The 18,005-nt window shown below is 38.7% G+C and overlaps 1 protein-coding gene across 2 annotated transcripts in view; it reads right to left on the reverse strand.

Moving 5' to 3' along the window:
* The window catches only part of foxp2 (forkhead box P2), a 417,384-nt gene that overhangs the window by 179,784 nt on the left and 219,595 nt on the right, over positions 1 to 18,005 (reverse strand). Inside the window, exons 1-2 of one of the 2 annotated variants that reach the window (XM_078219890.1) lie at positions 5,918 to 6,296; positions 2,161 to 2,250 (exon numbers count right to left, since the gene is read on the reverse strand). Coding sequence is in view for 1 of the 2 variants with exons in the window: in XM_078219889.1 (XP_078076015.1) it covers positions 2,161 to 2,250 (90 nt within the window). In the remaining variant the exon portion in view is untranslated. Of the gene's footprint in view, positions 1 to 2,160; positions 2,251 to 5,917; positions 6,297 to 18,005 lie in introns of those variants that run through there. The other variant, XM_078219889.1, reaches the window with a different exon arrangement.

Genomic DNA, 18,005 nt, shown 5'->3' on the forward strand with positions numbered 1-18,005 from the left:
CCTGATCACCTCTCATCCTGTGCTGACCTACATTGGCTCAAGCAATGCCTTCATTTTAAAATGCTCATTGTTGTTTACAACGCTGTCCATTGCCTACTTCCTCCCTATATCAGTAATATCCACCAGCCCCAAACCCCTCGGAGATATCTATGCTTCCCCCGATTCTGGCCTCTAATTCCTGATTTCAATCGTTGCATCACAGGCAGCATTTCTTCATCTGCTGAGACCCGGCTCTGAAATTCTGTCTTGAAACCTCTGTCTCTTCTCTCTGCATCTCTTTTATTCCTTACCTCTTTTACCAAGCCTGATATCAAATTTTGTTTGATGATGCTCCTGCAATGGGCCTTGGGATGTTTTACAATGTTAAATGTTGGTAGCAGCTCCTGGTCAAATCACCCATCTCTAAAACCATGAGCCTGAGGGGCAATGGTTACATGCCTATTGATGACCCAATTGAGCTTAGCTAACGCAACGCAGGTTGAGAACTTCCTGATCTACAAGTCTCAGGTAATCATTGGACAAAGTGGCTGAGCCTTTGTAGAACCCCAAATGATATCTGCCTCACTTACAATTAAAAATCCTTTGCATCAAATCATATCAGTTGACCAGTTGCCTAAAATTCCAGCCCAACAATTATTTGGTAAGATCGATCAACCAAGTGTTTTTGTGCCAAATAATATCAGTCATATTTCATATTCTGAAAACGGTAATTATTTTGTTTTGTACACCTCTAGTTTTGTTTAATGCTTAACAAGCAATGTTAATTCAGTCTCAAGTACAATGATCAAGCAAATTACATACTTTATCCAGCAATTCTGGTAGCAAGAAAGATCCCAGACATTTATCTAAACAATTCTGTCAACAGTTTGATGCTCTCACTAAACACACATTCTATATGCCACGAGACCATAATTAGTTATGCAGGGGTGTGACTCCAAATGAAGGTGTTGGCATTGTAGCACTCTGTGAAAATATTAACTATGAGTTAACTCCAATTTTCTCTTCTCTAATTAAATGCACATGGTACTAATGAGCTAACCTACTGTTCCTTGATAGCACTAATTAGCTGAGAGGAGAGCACACACTCACACTGCAATTTAAACCTAAAAATAAGGTTGAAAATATGCTAATTGCTGATATAATTTAAAACAGAACAAGTTGAGGAAATTGTCATAATAAGGCGAATGGGCCACATTTTGGCAAGGCAGTGAGCATTTCTTCTGTTCCTTGTCTTGATGCAAAACAATACAAAGGGATGTTTTGATTGGTGTTTTGCAGGGTCAACAAAGTTCCTGTCTTTCCAAGTAAACAAGAAAAATGATGCAACTTGAACATGCGTCAAGAATTGCAGTATGTAGCACTGTTACCTCAATGTACAACTCTATTTAGCAACACAAAAAAGATTACTTGTGATCTTTTCTTTAAAATAACAACAACAGAAAATGTTTTCTTCACAGAAAGCCACTCATTGCAAACACACTTTTTTTTGTAGGACTTGCAAAGATAGCTTCATACAGTGTGGGTCCTGTATATGTAATTCACCCAGAGTTCTTCCACTTGATCTTGAGAGTTAATTTTATTTAACAGTTGAAGGGGTTGTTACAGATCTGCAGTGATGAGTAAGCAAAGATTATCTACCCCACTTTTAGAGGTCAAAACTGCCACAGCAGGTGTAACCATCGGTGGGCATCAGTCCAGAATGTAAACAGGTCTGCTCTCTCAACCTGGCAATGAATATTTAGTAAATGGCAGAAGTTGACTTTATTTCTCATCTATGTCTATATATACTCTTTAAGTACCTTGTGTACTGAAGGTATTTAGAACTAGTTATTCTGTTATTATTGCTTGTAAGCAGAAATGGTCTTTTATTGTTCACTTAATTTATGGTATACACAAATTAAATCATTTAGCAGGCTGCCTCCCTCTACCCCAAATGATGGATGTTGGTAACCTAAATCGCATGGATATTTTTAAAAATAAAAACATGCTGTAAACTACAACCTATTTGAAGAAATCATATGCAGGGCCAATTATGTGAATCTTATTCTACCATTTTTGATGTGTGCACTGGAATATAATATTCACTTAAAAAAAAAGTGCTCAAGTTCCTGAAGATTTTCAATTATTGCAGCTACAAAAGATCAGTAATAGCCTGCTGACCTGCAATGTTCGCTGTTTGTCGTTCCCCTTTGGAGATTTCAGACCACTGGTTTGCTGCTGAAGAAGAAGCTGCCTTGCTGCTTGTAGTGCCTGCAAGCCAAAAAAACATTATTATTCATAAAGTTTGTTTCCTTAAGCTGTGATCTCAATTTTATTATTAACGTCACGGTAATTTTGGATGCACATAAAATGAAACTCTTTAAGGGTTGCAGTCCACCTTTTTCTTCCAACAACCAGTACTTTTCTCTTCAATGTTTATTTGTCCCTCATGCAGCCATCAGTTTGTACTACATCAGCTACTTTCTCTTTGTTTTTTTTTATATAAACACATTCAGATATTTTGTGACACAAGTTTCTTTTCAAACCTGCAGCTGACCATGAAACTGCACATATGCAAGTCAAGAGTTTCTGCAGAACACTACAGGAAGAGCAAAATCTTATAGTACATTACAAACTGATGTAAACTGCATCAATAGACTTATTTCCGCTAGGGATTCATCCACTGTGTGTGTGTTCAACAGAAATGACCCCCCTCCCCCTCTTATTACCATAGATTTGCATATTCATAATATCATTTTGGTGCAGAAGCGCAAGACTTCAAATGTTACTGGAAGCTGTAATTAAAATTGACAAATCAACATCAGATATCTTGGAAGTGGATTAACGTGGATTCTGTACTGTAGATTGCAGGCAGGGAAAATGCTTACAATATGAAAAACCAGGGTCTTCATTTTAATGATGAAAAAGAAGGGATGTGGCAATAAATTAAAACAGTTGATTATTTTACTGGTGCTTGTCATTGACGATTAACTGTATGTTTTAGGTAAAACGTAATTTTGTACCCTTTTTACACACCTGTGATTTTAAATATAAGTATTCTTTACAGCTGTAAATAAAATGATCGCACTAAAGTACAGTGATTTAATTTGCCAGTCTGTTTCCAGAAGAGCAAAAAGTACAGCTGGAAATTATATCTTTGTTTAATGCTATTGTCAGCGCTAAACAAATGGCAGTAAAAATATTTGGACACAAACACAAAAGAATACCAGCATGCAAAAAAAAAATTAAATTGCCGGGAGATCACTGGATTAAGCTGCACAAAAAAATGTGAAAGCTCAAAATTAAGTTGATTTCTTCACCAGGATCAACCTATTGACAATATAAGCAACGAACAGGTACTACCCATCAAAAACTCCTTGCAACAGACCCCAGAAAAATGTCTTGGTCGGCAGAGATCCATGGAGTTATCAAAAACAAAATCGTTAGCACATGATATGTGATAAAAAATTTAGGTGCACAGAGTAAAGATTCACTTGATCAATCTGGTTTCAAAAAAACATCCGATTCACCTCTGATGGGGTAAAGTACATTTTTGATTAGAATCAAGGGGTTGGTTTTCTAGTACTTTCTAGTATCCATGACAACAGTTGCTTTGACAGGATGTGCATATGGCATTACACTGCCAGCTGGTGTGAACAATGTTTGAACTACTGCATTGAGATGCTGAGCAAACAGAAAAAAGTTGCCACGTCTTAACCCTCAGGGAAGCCAGTCATCCCCTGATCAATTATGAAAAGACAGAGAGGGCTGCTACAGTCTGGCTCCAAGCAAGTTTTTTGAGAAGGCAGGCAGACGCACAAAACCAAAGTAAACAAACTGAGTGCTGCAGCACCATCTCCTAACAACATTGATTTGTCTAGCCATAGAAAGCTCTGGTAACAATTTGCTAAGCATATTCTTAACATTTGGAGACTTTTGCAAAACAATCACTTTATTGTTACATCACTAAGCTCTCTTTTTCAAACAGCGCATTCTCGGGAAAGTTCAACTTCATACAAAACATATTTAACAACATTTGATGAATTCTGTTCAGTGTTCTTCTCTCGTATTTTTTCAATCGTAAAAAGACGAAAAATTGGAAGGTGGCACACTTTGAGACATTCAATACATCGTCTAACGTCTGGAGTTGCATGTGTATATTGCAGAACAAGACAATATGATATATTATGATTAAACTATATGGACTAAGCTAAATTGTTGCGACTGTTTCACATCACTCATTTACTTCAGAAGACGCAAAGCATTTATTTTTTAGTTCTGTGAACCAACACGTTGCGTAGCCTTTGAAAAATGTAAAGCTGAAAGTGCAATTGGATCAAGGCCCAATTGAAAGCCTTGTAGGAAAAGGAATTGGCAAAACTCTGCTATTTAATAGTGATGATATGATGAACAGAAATTAAGGTTTCGACAAGGGGTTGCACCAGACATCAGCATGCTGTTTCTCTTTCCACACACACTAACAAACCTTCAAACATATTTTTTGTTTGAATTTTCCAGCATTTCTAGTTTTGTTTTTAAATTAGATTTACAGAGTGTATTTGGAAGTATTTCAGTAATATGTTTCTGTAATTTATTTTGTTTCAATATCTAACAATCTCCATAAAACTGAACGAAAATGCAACCAACTGAAGCTGAAATACATTAGTAAGAAGTCCCAGAAAGGAGGCATATTCACAAATTTATTTAGTGGCTCAATAACTCATTGCTTACTGAAAGCAGTGAAATCCAATATTTAGGCCCGAGACACCTGCTAATGTGTTTGCTCATGAAGTCAACTTGAGATATGAACAAAAGGGTACCCAACTTTGAAATAAAAGCTGCTATTTTGAATAAATTACTAGCTTTGGAGCATTGTCAGGAGAAACAACGAGGAACACAGAACTGCAATTTGTACCAAGATACAAGAGAGACATGCACAACAAAAGTTCTATTTCCTCAAAGTTATCCACTTAATATTCAGTTAATATGAAGGTTCATGATGCTGCTTATGCCCTGAAAATAACTTCATGGAGATAGACCATATGTTTACAGGTTTTACAGTGTACATTTACTCCACAAACTGTTTCAGATTATCTAAGTATATTGAGTTAAAGCAACTACTGTATGGTTTTTTGAGTGCACATTTGGTTAGAATTCAGTAAATCTTATGTCCAATGAAATAAACCAAGGTCTTTTGATTCAGCATTAAGCATATGGACAAGAGGACTTTGTTTTGTTTACATTTTACACAAATACATCATGGTGCTAACTGCCGACACAACATGTAAGCAGGCATCACCCAAGTCCTCAGGGCTACTGCAGTTTTATTTTAAGTCAGTCTGAATCTATTCACTCCACGACATAACAGGTAATGGGAAAATATTAATTAGGAAAACAGTCAAAATAAAAACAAATATTTGAACATTAGGCAGAGTAATACATAATGAGTGCATCATAAAAGCAATATTCATTGCAATCACGCAATAGTTGGTAGTTGCTATTGTGGCTTTTGAAAGTGCTTTAAGGTAAAATAAAATCAGTGGAAAAATGACAATTTCTAATAACTTAATTCAACCATGAATCACAAGGACTATTTTGCACACCCAATCTATCATTCATTTTAATTTTGCTTTATAATATGCAGCGTTAAATATTTAAGCACAATCTTTTTTTGCAGATGTTACATGATGTATGTGCATATTCCAAAGCTGCAACTGAAAGTTTTACCCAACGTCATTTCTGCCAAGACAGAGCAAGATGCAAACTATGTGTAAACACAATTGCGCTCTTGCATCCTATTTGGACATGTTTTTAAGTTATAATTATGCAAATTATGAAATAAAAACTTAGTTTAGGTCTGTACAACTTTTTTTTCCTCAATTGTGAATTATTGTTCACTCAGAAACCATTTATATTTTTGAGTAAAGTTATCACTTACCGCTTCTGCAGCATCACATGTAAAATATTAAAAGAGTAACAAGTAAAACGTGATCTTTTTAATTACGATAAAGGAAAAGTAAATATAATTTTCTGGAAGTAAGATGCCGCTTATGACTGTAACTGAAAAATATGGCTGTTTAACCTATCAGCATGTCACATTTCAGACGTTAAAATGAAAAATGACATCTACACCCATTAATATCTTCAATGTATAAACAGCACAGTACGACACATTCTCGAGAGCTCAGCTGAAGGCTACGAAATCTCTCCCTCTCTCAAACATAAATAATGAGGCACTCAGAAGCATATTTGATGTTGATATTCATCTCTGAGAAAAACACTGCAGCCCAGGCTTCTTATGAAAACAGATGCAGCCCGAATGGATCTCCTGTAATTGGTTTCAGATAGCAAGGTCAGAAGAAATGCAATACAAGAAACTGTTATGAGGAACAGGGAGAAACACGAATGTTTACACAGGCACTCCCTAGTGCACATTGACAGGATAAGTACTCTTTCCAAATAGGCAGACTGAAAGAAAATTTACCACAAGACAAGCTGACGCTTACCTCCTTTCATTTTGTTTGAATTCACTAATAATTTGACCAATAAAACTATGTGGCACAGCAAAAAAATACTCATTACCTGTTGTTATCTCAGAATTAAGGAATTCAATCACTTTAGTAAGCACTCATTTTTAACAAAAACTGATCGAATTCCTGTGCATGTGCCTTCATTCCTTATGTAATGTTCAATGAATGACTTAGATGAGATAGATGAGTATTAGAATTCCAGGAAAAAGGAAGTCAGAGCATTTGGAATTTGGCTCAACAGTGAAAAGACAAAAAAGGAAACAGGACTTCTTTAAAGTTTTTTAGTCATTGGAATTATTTTTAAATGTGCACGATAATAGTTTTGAGCCCTACTGCAGTTGAAGCTTCACAAAAGTTCATTACTAATAATAAAGGAAAAAATGTATAAACTGAAGTGCAGCACAAAATAGAGATGATGTGCAGTACATGTAGTAAAAGGAACATCTCAAGATAGCTGAAATGATTACATTTAAACTATTAAGTGGTCAGTACGGAGTCGGGCAGGATCAAGGGACTATACAGCCCCCTCCTTCTCTGATTTCTTATGTCACAAATTTATGTAAATAGGGTGCTATTATGTTCATAAAGATAGATACAGAATAATACTGTGCAACAGACATCCTTTAGTCTGGTCTTTAAGACAAACAATGGGACTAAATAATCTACGTAATGTCCAGAGCAATTGCCCATGAAAGAGGAAAAACCTTTTTTTCCCCCCCAGAATATTTTTACATTCTAGAAGTAATATAGATTCTGGTCCAGCATGGGAATCAGATCTGTACCTGCCCAGTGCTATAAAATTACAGTAGCATTCACTTTATGTCCCTATCTGTCTATAGCACTATCTTTGCTACACTGGTGTTCAACTGGAACATGTCAGTTGGAACAGCTCTAGCTCTTTTGAGAGGCAAGTCTTGTCAACATCAGGGATATCTCGACAGCAGAGAGAGCGAAAACACAGTTTTCTCACAAGCCACATATTTGGATCTAAATGCTTGAAGCGCTGAAAAAAATTGTGAAAACAATCATTTGTGGTTGAAAAGACCTTGTGCAAAGACACCTTTAGTAAAGAATTTGTTTTAAATTTCAACTATTCTCCTTTTGTTTCTCATGATCGTATGTACATCTGTAGTTGGCACAAACTGGCAAGTCAAATATCCTGGGTTTTACTAATAGGGGCATAGAGTACAAGAGCAAGGAGGTTATGTTGAACTTGTAGAAGTCACTATAGTTCAATCTTAGTTGGAGTACTGCATCCATTTTTGGGTGCCGCATTTTGGGAAGGGTCAAAAGCATTGGAGAGAGTGTGAGGGGTGAAAGCATTAGAGAGAGTGTGAGGGGTCTGGCCAAAATAGATCGGGAGAAAATGTTCCTATTCGTGAAAGGATCAAGAAGGAGAGGAAACAGATGTCAAGTAATTGATAAAATAAGCAATTAAAAAAGTGAAGTACCAAAGTCCCAGATGACCATAAGCTCCCTTTGAGGGAGAGAGCTGACTGGTGGTGATTTAACCTGAGGATTACCACACCTCAGCGAGGGACAAGTGTGAGAAGGTGGGCCTCAGCAAGTACAGGAATTGAATCCGCTCTGTTGGCATTCCTCCATGTCACGAACCAGCCATCCAGCCAACTGAGTGAACTGACTCCCCACTAAGCAACAGTGATATGAGGAAAAACATTTTCACATAGCAGGTGGTTAGGGTCTGAAATGCTTTGCCTGAGGGTGTGGTGGAGGCAGATTCAATTGAAGCATTCAAAAGGGAATTAGACTGTTATCTGAAAAGAAAGAATGTGAAAGATTACAGGGTGAAGACAAGAGAATGGAACTAGGTGAGGTGCTTTTTCAGAGGGCTGGTGTAGTTTTATGGTTCAGGTCAGAAACTCCACAGTGTTTAAGCCCACCTGGATCATAAGTTTTGCACTTTGAATTTGGCTAGGATAAGCATGATATGTTTCACCTCAGGTAGGATTCAAATGACCCACTAAGGTGCTTTTACCAAACAAAGTTCATTTAAGAATATAATTGACATGTATGGAAAGAAAATTAGCAATAACTTTTATCAATTACGAACAAAAACAAAACAACCACGATAATGTATATCCCTTAACAAAGATATCTAAGATGTTCCAATCAAACCAATACCTTTGACAGAAAAACCCTTACACAGGTTTAACACAGCAAAGACTAGTGCTTACATGATGCTGGAACTGAGTCTTTTGGATGAATGCTGCAGTTCTCCTGATACACTCAGAACAGTCTGAAGTCAGAACAGCTTCCCAGAACACCATGGATATTCTCTGGTCAAGCCACCAACAGCAGATTTTCTTCTCCAGGAAGGCTTTCAGCTAATCGGCAGAATTTCCCAAAACCAGGGAGAGAGAGAGAGAGACACTTCTCTCCAGCTTGATGTCCCTTCTAAAACTAAAACCTGCAGCTGAAAATGAAAGAGCTCCTGTCATCTGACCTGCAAACATTCTTCCTCCTGACATTGCAGGGCCATAAAACTAATTCCCATAGTAAAAATAAACAACCCTCATTTAAGCCACTTAAGGAGCAATAAAAGGACTCCTCATAGACAGCCCATCAACAACGACATCAGCTAAGACTGAGCTACAGAGAAAATTATTTTTTAAAAAAACTTTTAAAGGTACGGTAATGTCACAGTGGACATGATGCGTCAAATGGCCTCCTTCTGCACCATAACATTTCTGTAATTCTGTGAAATGCGAGTTTCCATGATGGACAGACTAATTGGCTGCACTTCCAACTCCACACCTGGTGGCTTCAGTAACCAGGAAGCTAAATTTCACTCAAAAAATATTCCCCACATCATAAAAAGGCAATCATGATCTCACAAATCAAGTAAAGAAAGAAATCGAAAATGTTAAGAGGAGCACAAATCAGTGTGCACATTTAATTGTGAATGTTGAAACCTACATTGTTCTTGTATTCTTCACTCTTACTCATGTTAACCTTTCTGAACTAAAGTGAGACATTAGTTTAATCATATCAATTTAAATCCTCATGCTGATATCAGAATGTTGCCAAGGTTTATTGCTTGTATTAAATAAAATCTGCCATAAAACATGTAGGGGTAAGAGTGGGCAAACCTATTGTGTGAAAGCAACCTCATCTCCAGGGTTTTATTACTTCTGGGCATATATTCAGATTGGCAAATGGGGAAAGAAACACACAAACACTTTACAGCATAGTTATTTCCAAAGGCATTTAATTTTCTCTGATATGAGCAGCTTAATACATGTGAATTAATTTATTTGTACACTATCTTAATGCTGTCCTGAACTCATTTACTTTAAACGTGTTAAATCTGTGTAAAGAATAAACACGTCAGTCAGTGTGCTATCAGAAGAAAATAAGACACTACCCTAATTATTTGAGATGATTCTTCAAGTGCCGTAAAAGTACCATCATGTACTTTTAAAATTACTGGGCAACAGGTTTATTTATGAGCAAACATGCAGAGATAAATGTTTTTTCAGCAATTGCATTTTCAAAAGAGTCAAGGGACGTCTCCATTGAAACTTCAGTAATTTATTAAAATACCAAGTTACTGTAAATATAATGAGGGGTAATAATTATACAGCTAACTGCACTGTCAGTCATAGTGTGTTCAACAATAAAAATCTCAGGCCGGGATTTTCCGCTCCCATTCACGTCGGGTGGGCTCGGCATTGGGAGTGGGAAATATTGCGAGAAGGCCAAAGTTGCGTTTCACAACGACCTAAAAGCAGGAAGCGATTGTTCCCTCCCCTGTCAGTGACGGGCCGTGTTTCCCAATGTTAAACATTGGGAACTTCATTGTGATAAATTAACTTATAATTTTCAGGCCCAAACACCGGAATCACATCAGCACATCACGAATTCCATCCACAGCGATGTCAGAAGAGCGTGAAGCACGACTGGTCTCAGAAGGTATACACACCTTGCCAGCAGTGCTCTCTAGGGAGCCTGCAGGTCAGTGCAGTGTTCAGCAGGAAAAGGGTAATGCCAGGGCAGTGCCAAGCTGATGCCGGGTTGGGGGGGGGGACGGGGGGGGGGGGACGCCGGAAGGGTGCCAGCTGTGGGCCTGGGTGAAAAGGGTTTCCTGGTTTGTTAGCTGTGCACTGGCGCAGATCTTCATGTCGCTAATTTGATGATAGAGTGAAAATCAGAGTCCGTGCACCAGCGATACGCCCTGGAAAAATCTTGGATTATATGACGGAAAAAGCCACCATTGACATCGGTGGCCTCAGTGTTCCTTTTCCACCTTCAGAAGCTGATGGACATTTTTACCAAGCTGGAGCTTGAAATGTGGGGCTGGATTTTAGGGCGGGGTGAAAGAGATGGAACGAAAACTTGCTTGCTCGCACCCATTCCTGCCATTTCAGCTTGGCAAATCAAGTGCCAGATGGCCAACTGGCGGCCCGTCCAGTGGGAAGGGAGCCAATTAGGAGTGCAGATGGAGGCTCCATGCTGAATCGAGTCAAGGCCAGGACGTCATGCAGCAGAGCGATTATGCCCTTAAAAGGGAGTCACAGAATCACAGAAATGGTGCAGCACAGACGGAGGCCACTTGGCCCATCGTGTCTGCACCAGACACTGCTACAAATTTAAAGGATCCCTGCTCTTTCAATCTTCCTTTATTTATAATGTTAGCCTCCAAAAAGCTAAAACAAGTTAAACAAAACACACAGATGTGCCAGGTTCACCAGCAGAAGCAGCTACTACATTCAGCTATGGTCTTGATGGCTAGCCTTTTCGGCACAGTGGAGGATGGCACAGTGGTTAGTACTGCTGCCTCACAGTGCCAGGGTTCGATTCCCAGCTTGGGTCACTGTCTGTGCAGAGTCTGCACATTCTCCCTGTGTCTGCATAGGTTTCCTCCGGGTGCTCCGGTTTCCTCCCACAGTCCAAAGATGTGCTGGTTAGGTGCATTGGCCATGTTGAGTTCTCCCTCAGTATGCCCGAACAGGCGCCGGAGTGTGGCGACAAGGGGATTTTCACAGTAACTCCATTGCAGTGTTAATGTAAGACTACTTGCGACACTAATAAATAAACTTTGATAAAAACTTCCCCTTGTACCACCTCATCAGAACTGCCATAAAACACTTGCAAACATTTTCATATCCAATGCCCAAAAAATGCAGTGGGCACCAAAGAATTACAGATGACTGGGTTGTAACACATCAATAGCTTAATCTATACATAACCATGATAATTCTTAACTGCTACCCTATCATTATGAGTTCTAATTTAAGAAATATTCCTCTTAAGATTTAAAACCCCTCTTTATAATCAGTTGGCAAAACACAGGTATACTTGCTTGTGACTTTAGGTTAACAGTCCTGGAGCTTTCATAACATCTCTGGAGAGAGACAGAAAGAGACTACTTTCTTCTGGCAGCCCAGGCAGCAACTGCTTGTATTTTTAAACTAAAATTGAAACCTTTCTTTCCTGCAAGTTTAGCTCCTCTCATTAATGACATGACTCGGTCTCTGTCAATCAAATGTATCAGAACTCTTCTCTGAAAACCTGGGGGGAACCTACGTAAACACAAGTGCATTAGCTCTGCTTAAATAAACACTCCATATCTAAAATGAGTACTTATCTTGTTCTCCCAGCCATTAAATTAAAGGTTTTCCTAGACAAATGGGCACCCTGAAAACAAATCTGAATTCTAAACATACCCTTTCCAAGAAACATGATATAAATATTGTTCTTATAAGCACAGTATCATCAGACATTATTTATGTAGTGCTTTTGATGACTACTGAATGTCCCATAGCGCTTTATAGCTCATGAAATACATTTGAAATGTAGTCACTATTATGCAAGAAACACAGCAGCATATTCACACTCCATTCAGCAAACAGCAACGTAGTAAGAATTGAATAACCTGTTTGTGTGATGTTTCTTGAGGGATGAATATTGACCAGGATACCTGGGGTAACTTCCCTGCTATTACAGTCACGTTCCACGATATAATCAGATTACACCAAAACTTCCATTACCTGGGTGTCTTCTGTCACTGGATTCAGCTTGCAACAGTTTCCCCAGACACAGTTGGTACAATGCACAATTCATGTGAGCCTGGACTAAAATCGTGTCAGCAAGCAAGTGACATCAACGAATCCCATATGCCTCCCAAAACCTGGCAACATTGAGGTGCTAATGGGTGGAAGGAAGGGGAGGTGAGGGGGGGGGAGGGGTTAGTATTCTGCACCCATTTTAACCACATGCATGCCTTGTTCTCATGAGGAAATTAAAATTGGGGCTCATAAGCATTGTCTTTGATTTGATTTATTATTGGCACATGTATTGGTATACAGTGAAAAGTATTGTTTCTTGCGCGCTCTACAGGCAAAGCATACCATAGATTGAGAAGGAAACAAGAGAGTGCAGAGAGTACAGTCATAGCTAGGGTGTAGAGAAAGATCAACTTAATGCGAGGTAGGTCCATTCAAAAATCTGATGGCACCAGGGAAGAAGGTGTCTTTGAGTCGGTTGGTACGTGTCTTCAGACTTTTATATCTTTTTTCCGATGGAAGAAGGTGGAAGAGAGTATATTCAGGGTGCGTGAGGTCCTTGATTAAGCTGGCTGCTTTTCCGAGGCAGCATAAAGTGTAGACAGTGTCAATGGATGGGAGGCTGGTTTGAGTGGTAGACTGGGCTTCGTTCATGACCCTTTGTAGTTTATTGCAATTTTGGACAGAGCAGAAGCCATACCAAGCTGTGATACAACCAGAAATAATGCTTCCTATGGTGCATCTGTAAAATTTATTGAGAGTTGTATATGCCAAATTTCCTTAGTCTCCTAAGTAGAGACATTAGTGGGTTTTCTTAACTATAGCGTCGGCATGAAGGGACCAGGACAAATTGTTGGTGATCTGGACACCTAAAAGCTTGAAGCTCTCTACTTCATCCCCATTAATGTAGACAGGGACATGTCCTCCACTATGCTTCCAGAAGTCAATGACTATCTCCTTTGTTTTATTGACATTGAGGGAGAGATTATTATTGTCGCACCAGTTCACCAGATTCTTTGTCTCTTTCCTGTCCTGTCATTATTTAAGATCCAACCCATTGTGATGTTGTCATTGGCAAACTTGAAAATAGAGTTGTAGGGGAATTTGGCCACACAATCATAGGTGCATAAGGAGTATAGTAAGGGGCTGAGGACATAGCCTTGTGGGGCACCAGTGTTGAGAATAATCTTGGAAGAGGTGCTGTTGCTTATCCTTACTGATTGTGGTTTGTGTGTTAGGAAGTTCAGGATCCAGTCGCAGAGGGAGGAGCCGAGCCCCAGGCCAAGGAGTTTGGAGATGAGTTTCATAGGAATAATGGTGCTGAAGACTGAGCTGTAGCCAATAAATGGGAGTCTGACATAGGTATATAAAGATATAGATATCTTTATATAACATGCTAAAAATGATGATGATGGTGCTGTCAGAGTTTATACGACAACACAAGTTTGCAATTTGCACTACGAGCTTGCTTAGCCATCTTTGATATTTAAATTTTGTCTATGAACTAGAGTTGTGCCAACCAATCAGAAATGGCTACATCATTCATAAGCAACACATGAAAGCAATGGTCTTTTTGTTACTGTTTCCCATGATAGTATAACTTAACATAGTGGTACATCATTTTGCTTTGTAGATTGCCTTAAATATTAGATTTGAAGAAAGTATGGAAAAGCCAAAATGAAATGATTATTAGTTAGCCAAAAACACACAGAAGATATCTATCTATTAAGCTAAAAGGTGCACTTAACATCATACAAATTGGCATATTTTGATTCTGTAGTTATCTTCGTAATTTTTTTCATGTAAATGGACGTTAAATGATTTTACTAACAACAATAGTCACAGGTTTGCCATGAGTAGATTTCGCTACATCTCAAGATGCTTCATCCTTTCAAGTGTTTAGGCTGATACCTGGCTGCAGCGCTGCATGTTGGGGCTAATTTAGTGTTCTGAGACAGCTCCCAATTTTTCTTGATGTGGCAGCCAAAAATAGGTGATTATTGGATGTCAAACCCAGAAAAATGCACCTTATTAAATCAATCTTCTATCAATGAAAAAAATGACTAATCTGTCTTCGCTTTTCAATTTATTTCTATTAAAATTTTAAAAATCCATTAAGTAAAAATAGAATATTGCATCTAGTGTGCTTGACGACTCACAGTTGAACATGGAATTTATTCTACAAATGATAGCGGACCAAATAACTCTAATATTAAGCACGGTTGCCTGTGCTATGCTTTTTGACTTTTCTTTCCAGCTAGTACCAGCACACCCAAGGTTAAAATTATTTATGGTCAATATTCCTGTAAACTGTAGCAATTAAACATTATGGGCAGGTACGCTGAAGGCACTGATGTGTGTGGGTTGTATGCTGTAAGCATCTTTTCCCTGGAATCCATCTCACTGATCAATCAAATATGAGTGATTTGAACCCAAAAGAAAAAATGCTGGAAAATCTCAGCAGGTCTGGCAGCATCTGTAAGGAGAAAAGAGAATTGATGTTTCGAGTCCAGATGACCCTTTGTCAAAGTGATTTGAAACGGAGTGATTTGAACCACGAAGTGCACAGGCAGCTGCAATTGGCCTAGTGCCTTACCCATGAACACATAGTCTCGGCCACACTGTCGTCTAGTTTAACCTGCTTGTCTGGTCTTCAATCTGTACTCCTCTGGATTTATATAAGCAACATTTAGTTTTAATTTGATTTATTAGTGTCACATGTATTGGTATGCAGTGGAAAGTACTGTTTCTTGTGTGCTATACCGACAAAGCATACCATTCATAGAGTACATAGGGGAGAAGGAAAGGAGAGGGTGCAGAATATAGTGTTACAGGCATAGTTAGGGTGTAGCGAAAGATCAACTCAATACAAGTCCATTCAAAAGCCTGATGGCAGCAGGGAAGAAGCTGTTCTTGAGTCCGTTGGTATCTTTTGCATCTTTTTCCAGGGTACATGGGTCCTTGATAAGGCTTACCCAGCTCCAAACTTGCCCCCTTCCCTTCCCAAACCCTTCCTGGTGTCTTGCAATTTGGCCAGCTATTGTCTCTCTGGTGCTGGCTGGCAATCTTAGCTGCCTAAAATTGATACACCCAGGAGCCCACCAATTATCACTTCCAGCCCACCTCAGGCAGTCAACTGACCAACCACTTGCAGCTAAAGTTCACAAATTAAAATCAGCCAGGCCTCACACCACTAAGATTATGCGGTTTGGAAACCATCTCCGCCTGGAATCCCACTACTGATTCCTAGTTAAATGTAAGGCAAAATTATTTGGAATAAATAACCGCAACTTCCTAGGAAGGAGCCAAGATTCAATTCCAAGAATCTTGTGAGTGGCTGGCCAGCGAATGTTTTACCAGAAATACACATATGATTTATTCTTCTTCTGAGATAGCAAAGAAATTTGCAGCAATATTTTGGCTAATATTGCACCTAGGCTTCAGTCAGTCTGACACATACAGAAATGAGGGGAAGAGCAACAAATCCATGGTAGAAGATAGCTGCAGTGAACTTTGATATTGGTGTACCTTTAAGAGTTTAAAAAAAAATCATGTTCTCTGTAGCTCTCAGCTCTCATTGTTGCCGGGTTGCCTATAGGAGTGTTTTTATTGCTCCTTCAGTGGTTTAAATGGGATTTGTTTATTTTTACTCTGGGTTGTTTTATGGCCCTGCATTGTTAGGAGGAAGGTCATGGGTTCTGGTCAGTTTTTTTTCCTTCCTAGGGAATTCAAGGTTTCATTCCAGTTTTGAGCTGCTGTTTAGCTTTAGTTTAGAAGGAAGTGGACATCAGACTGAAAAGAGTGTCTCTGTCTCTCTCTCTGGATTTTGGACATTCTGCTGGTTAACTGAAAGCAAGGCTTCTTGCTTTCCTGCTGTAGAAAATCTGCTGCTGGTGGCTTGACCAGAGTCTGTCCCTGGTGTTCTGGGAAGCTGTTCTGGCTTCAAACTGTTCTGAGTGTATCAAGAGAACTGCAGCATTCATCCAAAGGACTCACTTCCAATATCACGTGAGCATTAGTCCTTACTGTGTTAAACCTGTGGAAAGGTTGTGTTTATGGGATTGCTTTGATTGGAACATCTTAGATATATTTGTAAGGGTTATACATTATTGTGGTTGTTTTGTTTTTTTCGTAATTTATAACAGTTATTGGTAATATTTTTACTTTACATGTTAACTATATTCCTAAATAAATTTTTATCATTGGAATCACACCTGAAGTAAACCATATTATGCTTATCCTAGCTAAATTCAAGGTGCAAACTTATTATCCAGGCGGGCTTCAAAAAACACTGTGGAGTTTCTGACATGAACCATAACAATTGGAGGCTCTATTGCAGGATTCCTGATTGATTTGGGATTATTGAGCTCAAAGGCAGTGAGTGATGAGCATACCTGTGGCTTCTTTTCAGGTGTTGTATTCAGGTTTAAATTGGGAGTGCCTTGTGGAATAATGGCTCTTCCACAGGCCCAGAAGTTCCTGGGGTGGAGGAGGTCACGCTAGGTGATTTACAAAAGGTGACTAAAACAAAGCTTTTGAAATTGGCAAAAACATTGTGGTGATAGCACAGCATTTAAAATGGCCAGAAACACAGTCAGAATCATTGGAAATGGCTAGAATTCAATTACAAATAAAACAGCTTGAACATGAAAAATAATTAAAACAGTTTGAATTACAACAAGAAAAAGAAATGAAACTGCTTGAATTACAGACAAGGGAGGAAGAAAGGGAAAGGATGGCCCCAGCGGAAAAAAAAAGAAAAAGAAAGAGAATTCTAACTTTGGAAACTGGCAATAAAATGTGAACATCAGTTTAAATCGGCGGAGGTAAAAGGGAAAAATACAGTTTCGGGATAGCAATGAGAATAGTGAGAAGGAGCACGAGCTTTGTAGTCAAAGGTTTGGTGGGGATCTATTTAAATACGTCCAAGCATTGCCAAGGTTTGATGAGAAGGATGTAGAAGCTTTTTTCATTTCATTCGAGAAAGTGGCTAAACAAATGAAATGGTCACAGACCATGCGGGTATTACTGATTCAAACAAAGTTGGTAGGTAGATCTAGTGAGGTGTTTGCATCACTATCGGAGGAAATATCTGGGAAGTATGATGAGGTGAAAAAATCCATCTTGGGTGCATATGAATTAGTGCCAGAAGCCTACATACAACAGTTAAGAAATCTAAGAAAAGAACCTGGTCAAATGTGAAGCTCTTAGAGAAATGATTATTTTGGAAGAGTTTAAAAATTCACTTCCAGATGGAGTGAGAACTCATGTGAAAGAGCAGAAGGTTAAAACTGCAAGGTTAGCAGCCGAAATGGCAGATGATTATGAATTAGTTCATAAATTAAAGCTTGGTTTCTGACATCAGTTTCAGCCTGTGAAAGATAGAAATTGATTCCATTTCCATTTGTTATTTTTGCAGTTAGGGATGCACCTAATGAGTCAACCAAATTCAGTCCATTTGAATTGATTT

Source organism: Mustelus asterias, chromosome 9 (assembly GCF_964213995.1).
Source record: "Mustelus asterias chromosome 9, sMusAst1.hap1.1, whole genome shotgun sequence".
NCBI classification, from domain to species: Eukaryota; Metazoa; Chordata; class Chondrichthyes; order Carcharhiniformes; family Triakidae; genus Mustelus; species Mustelus asterias.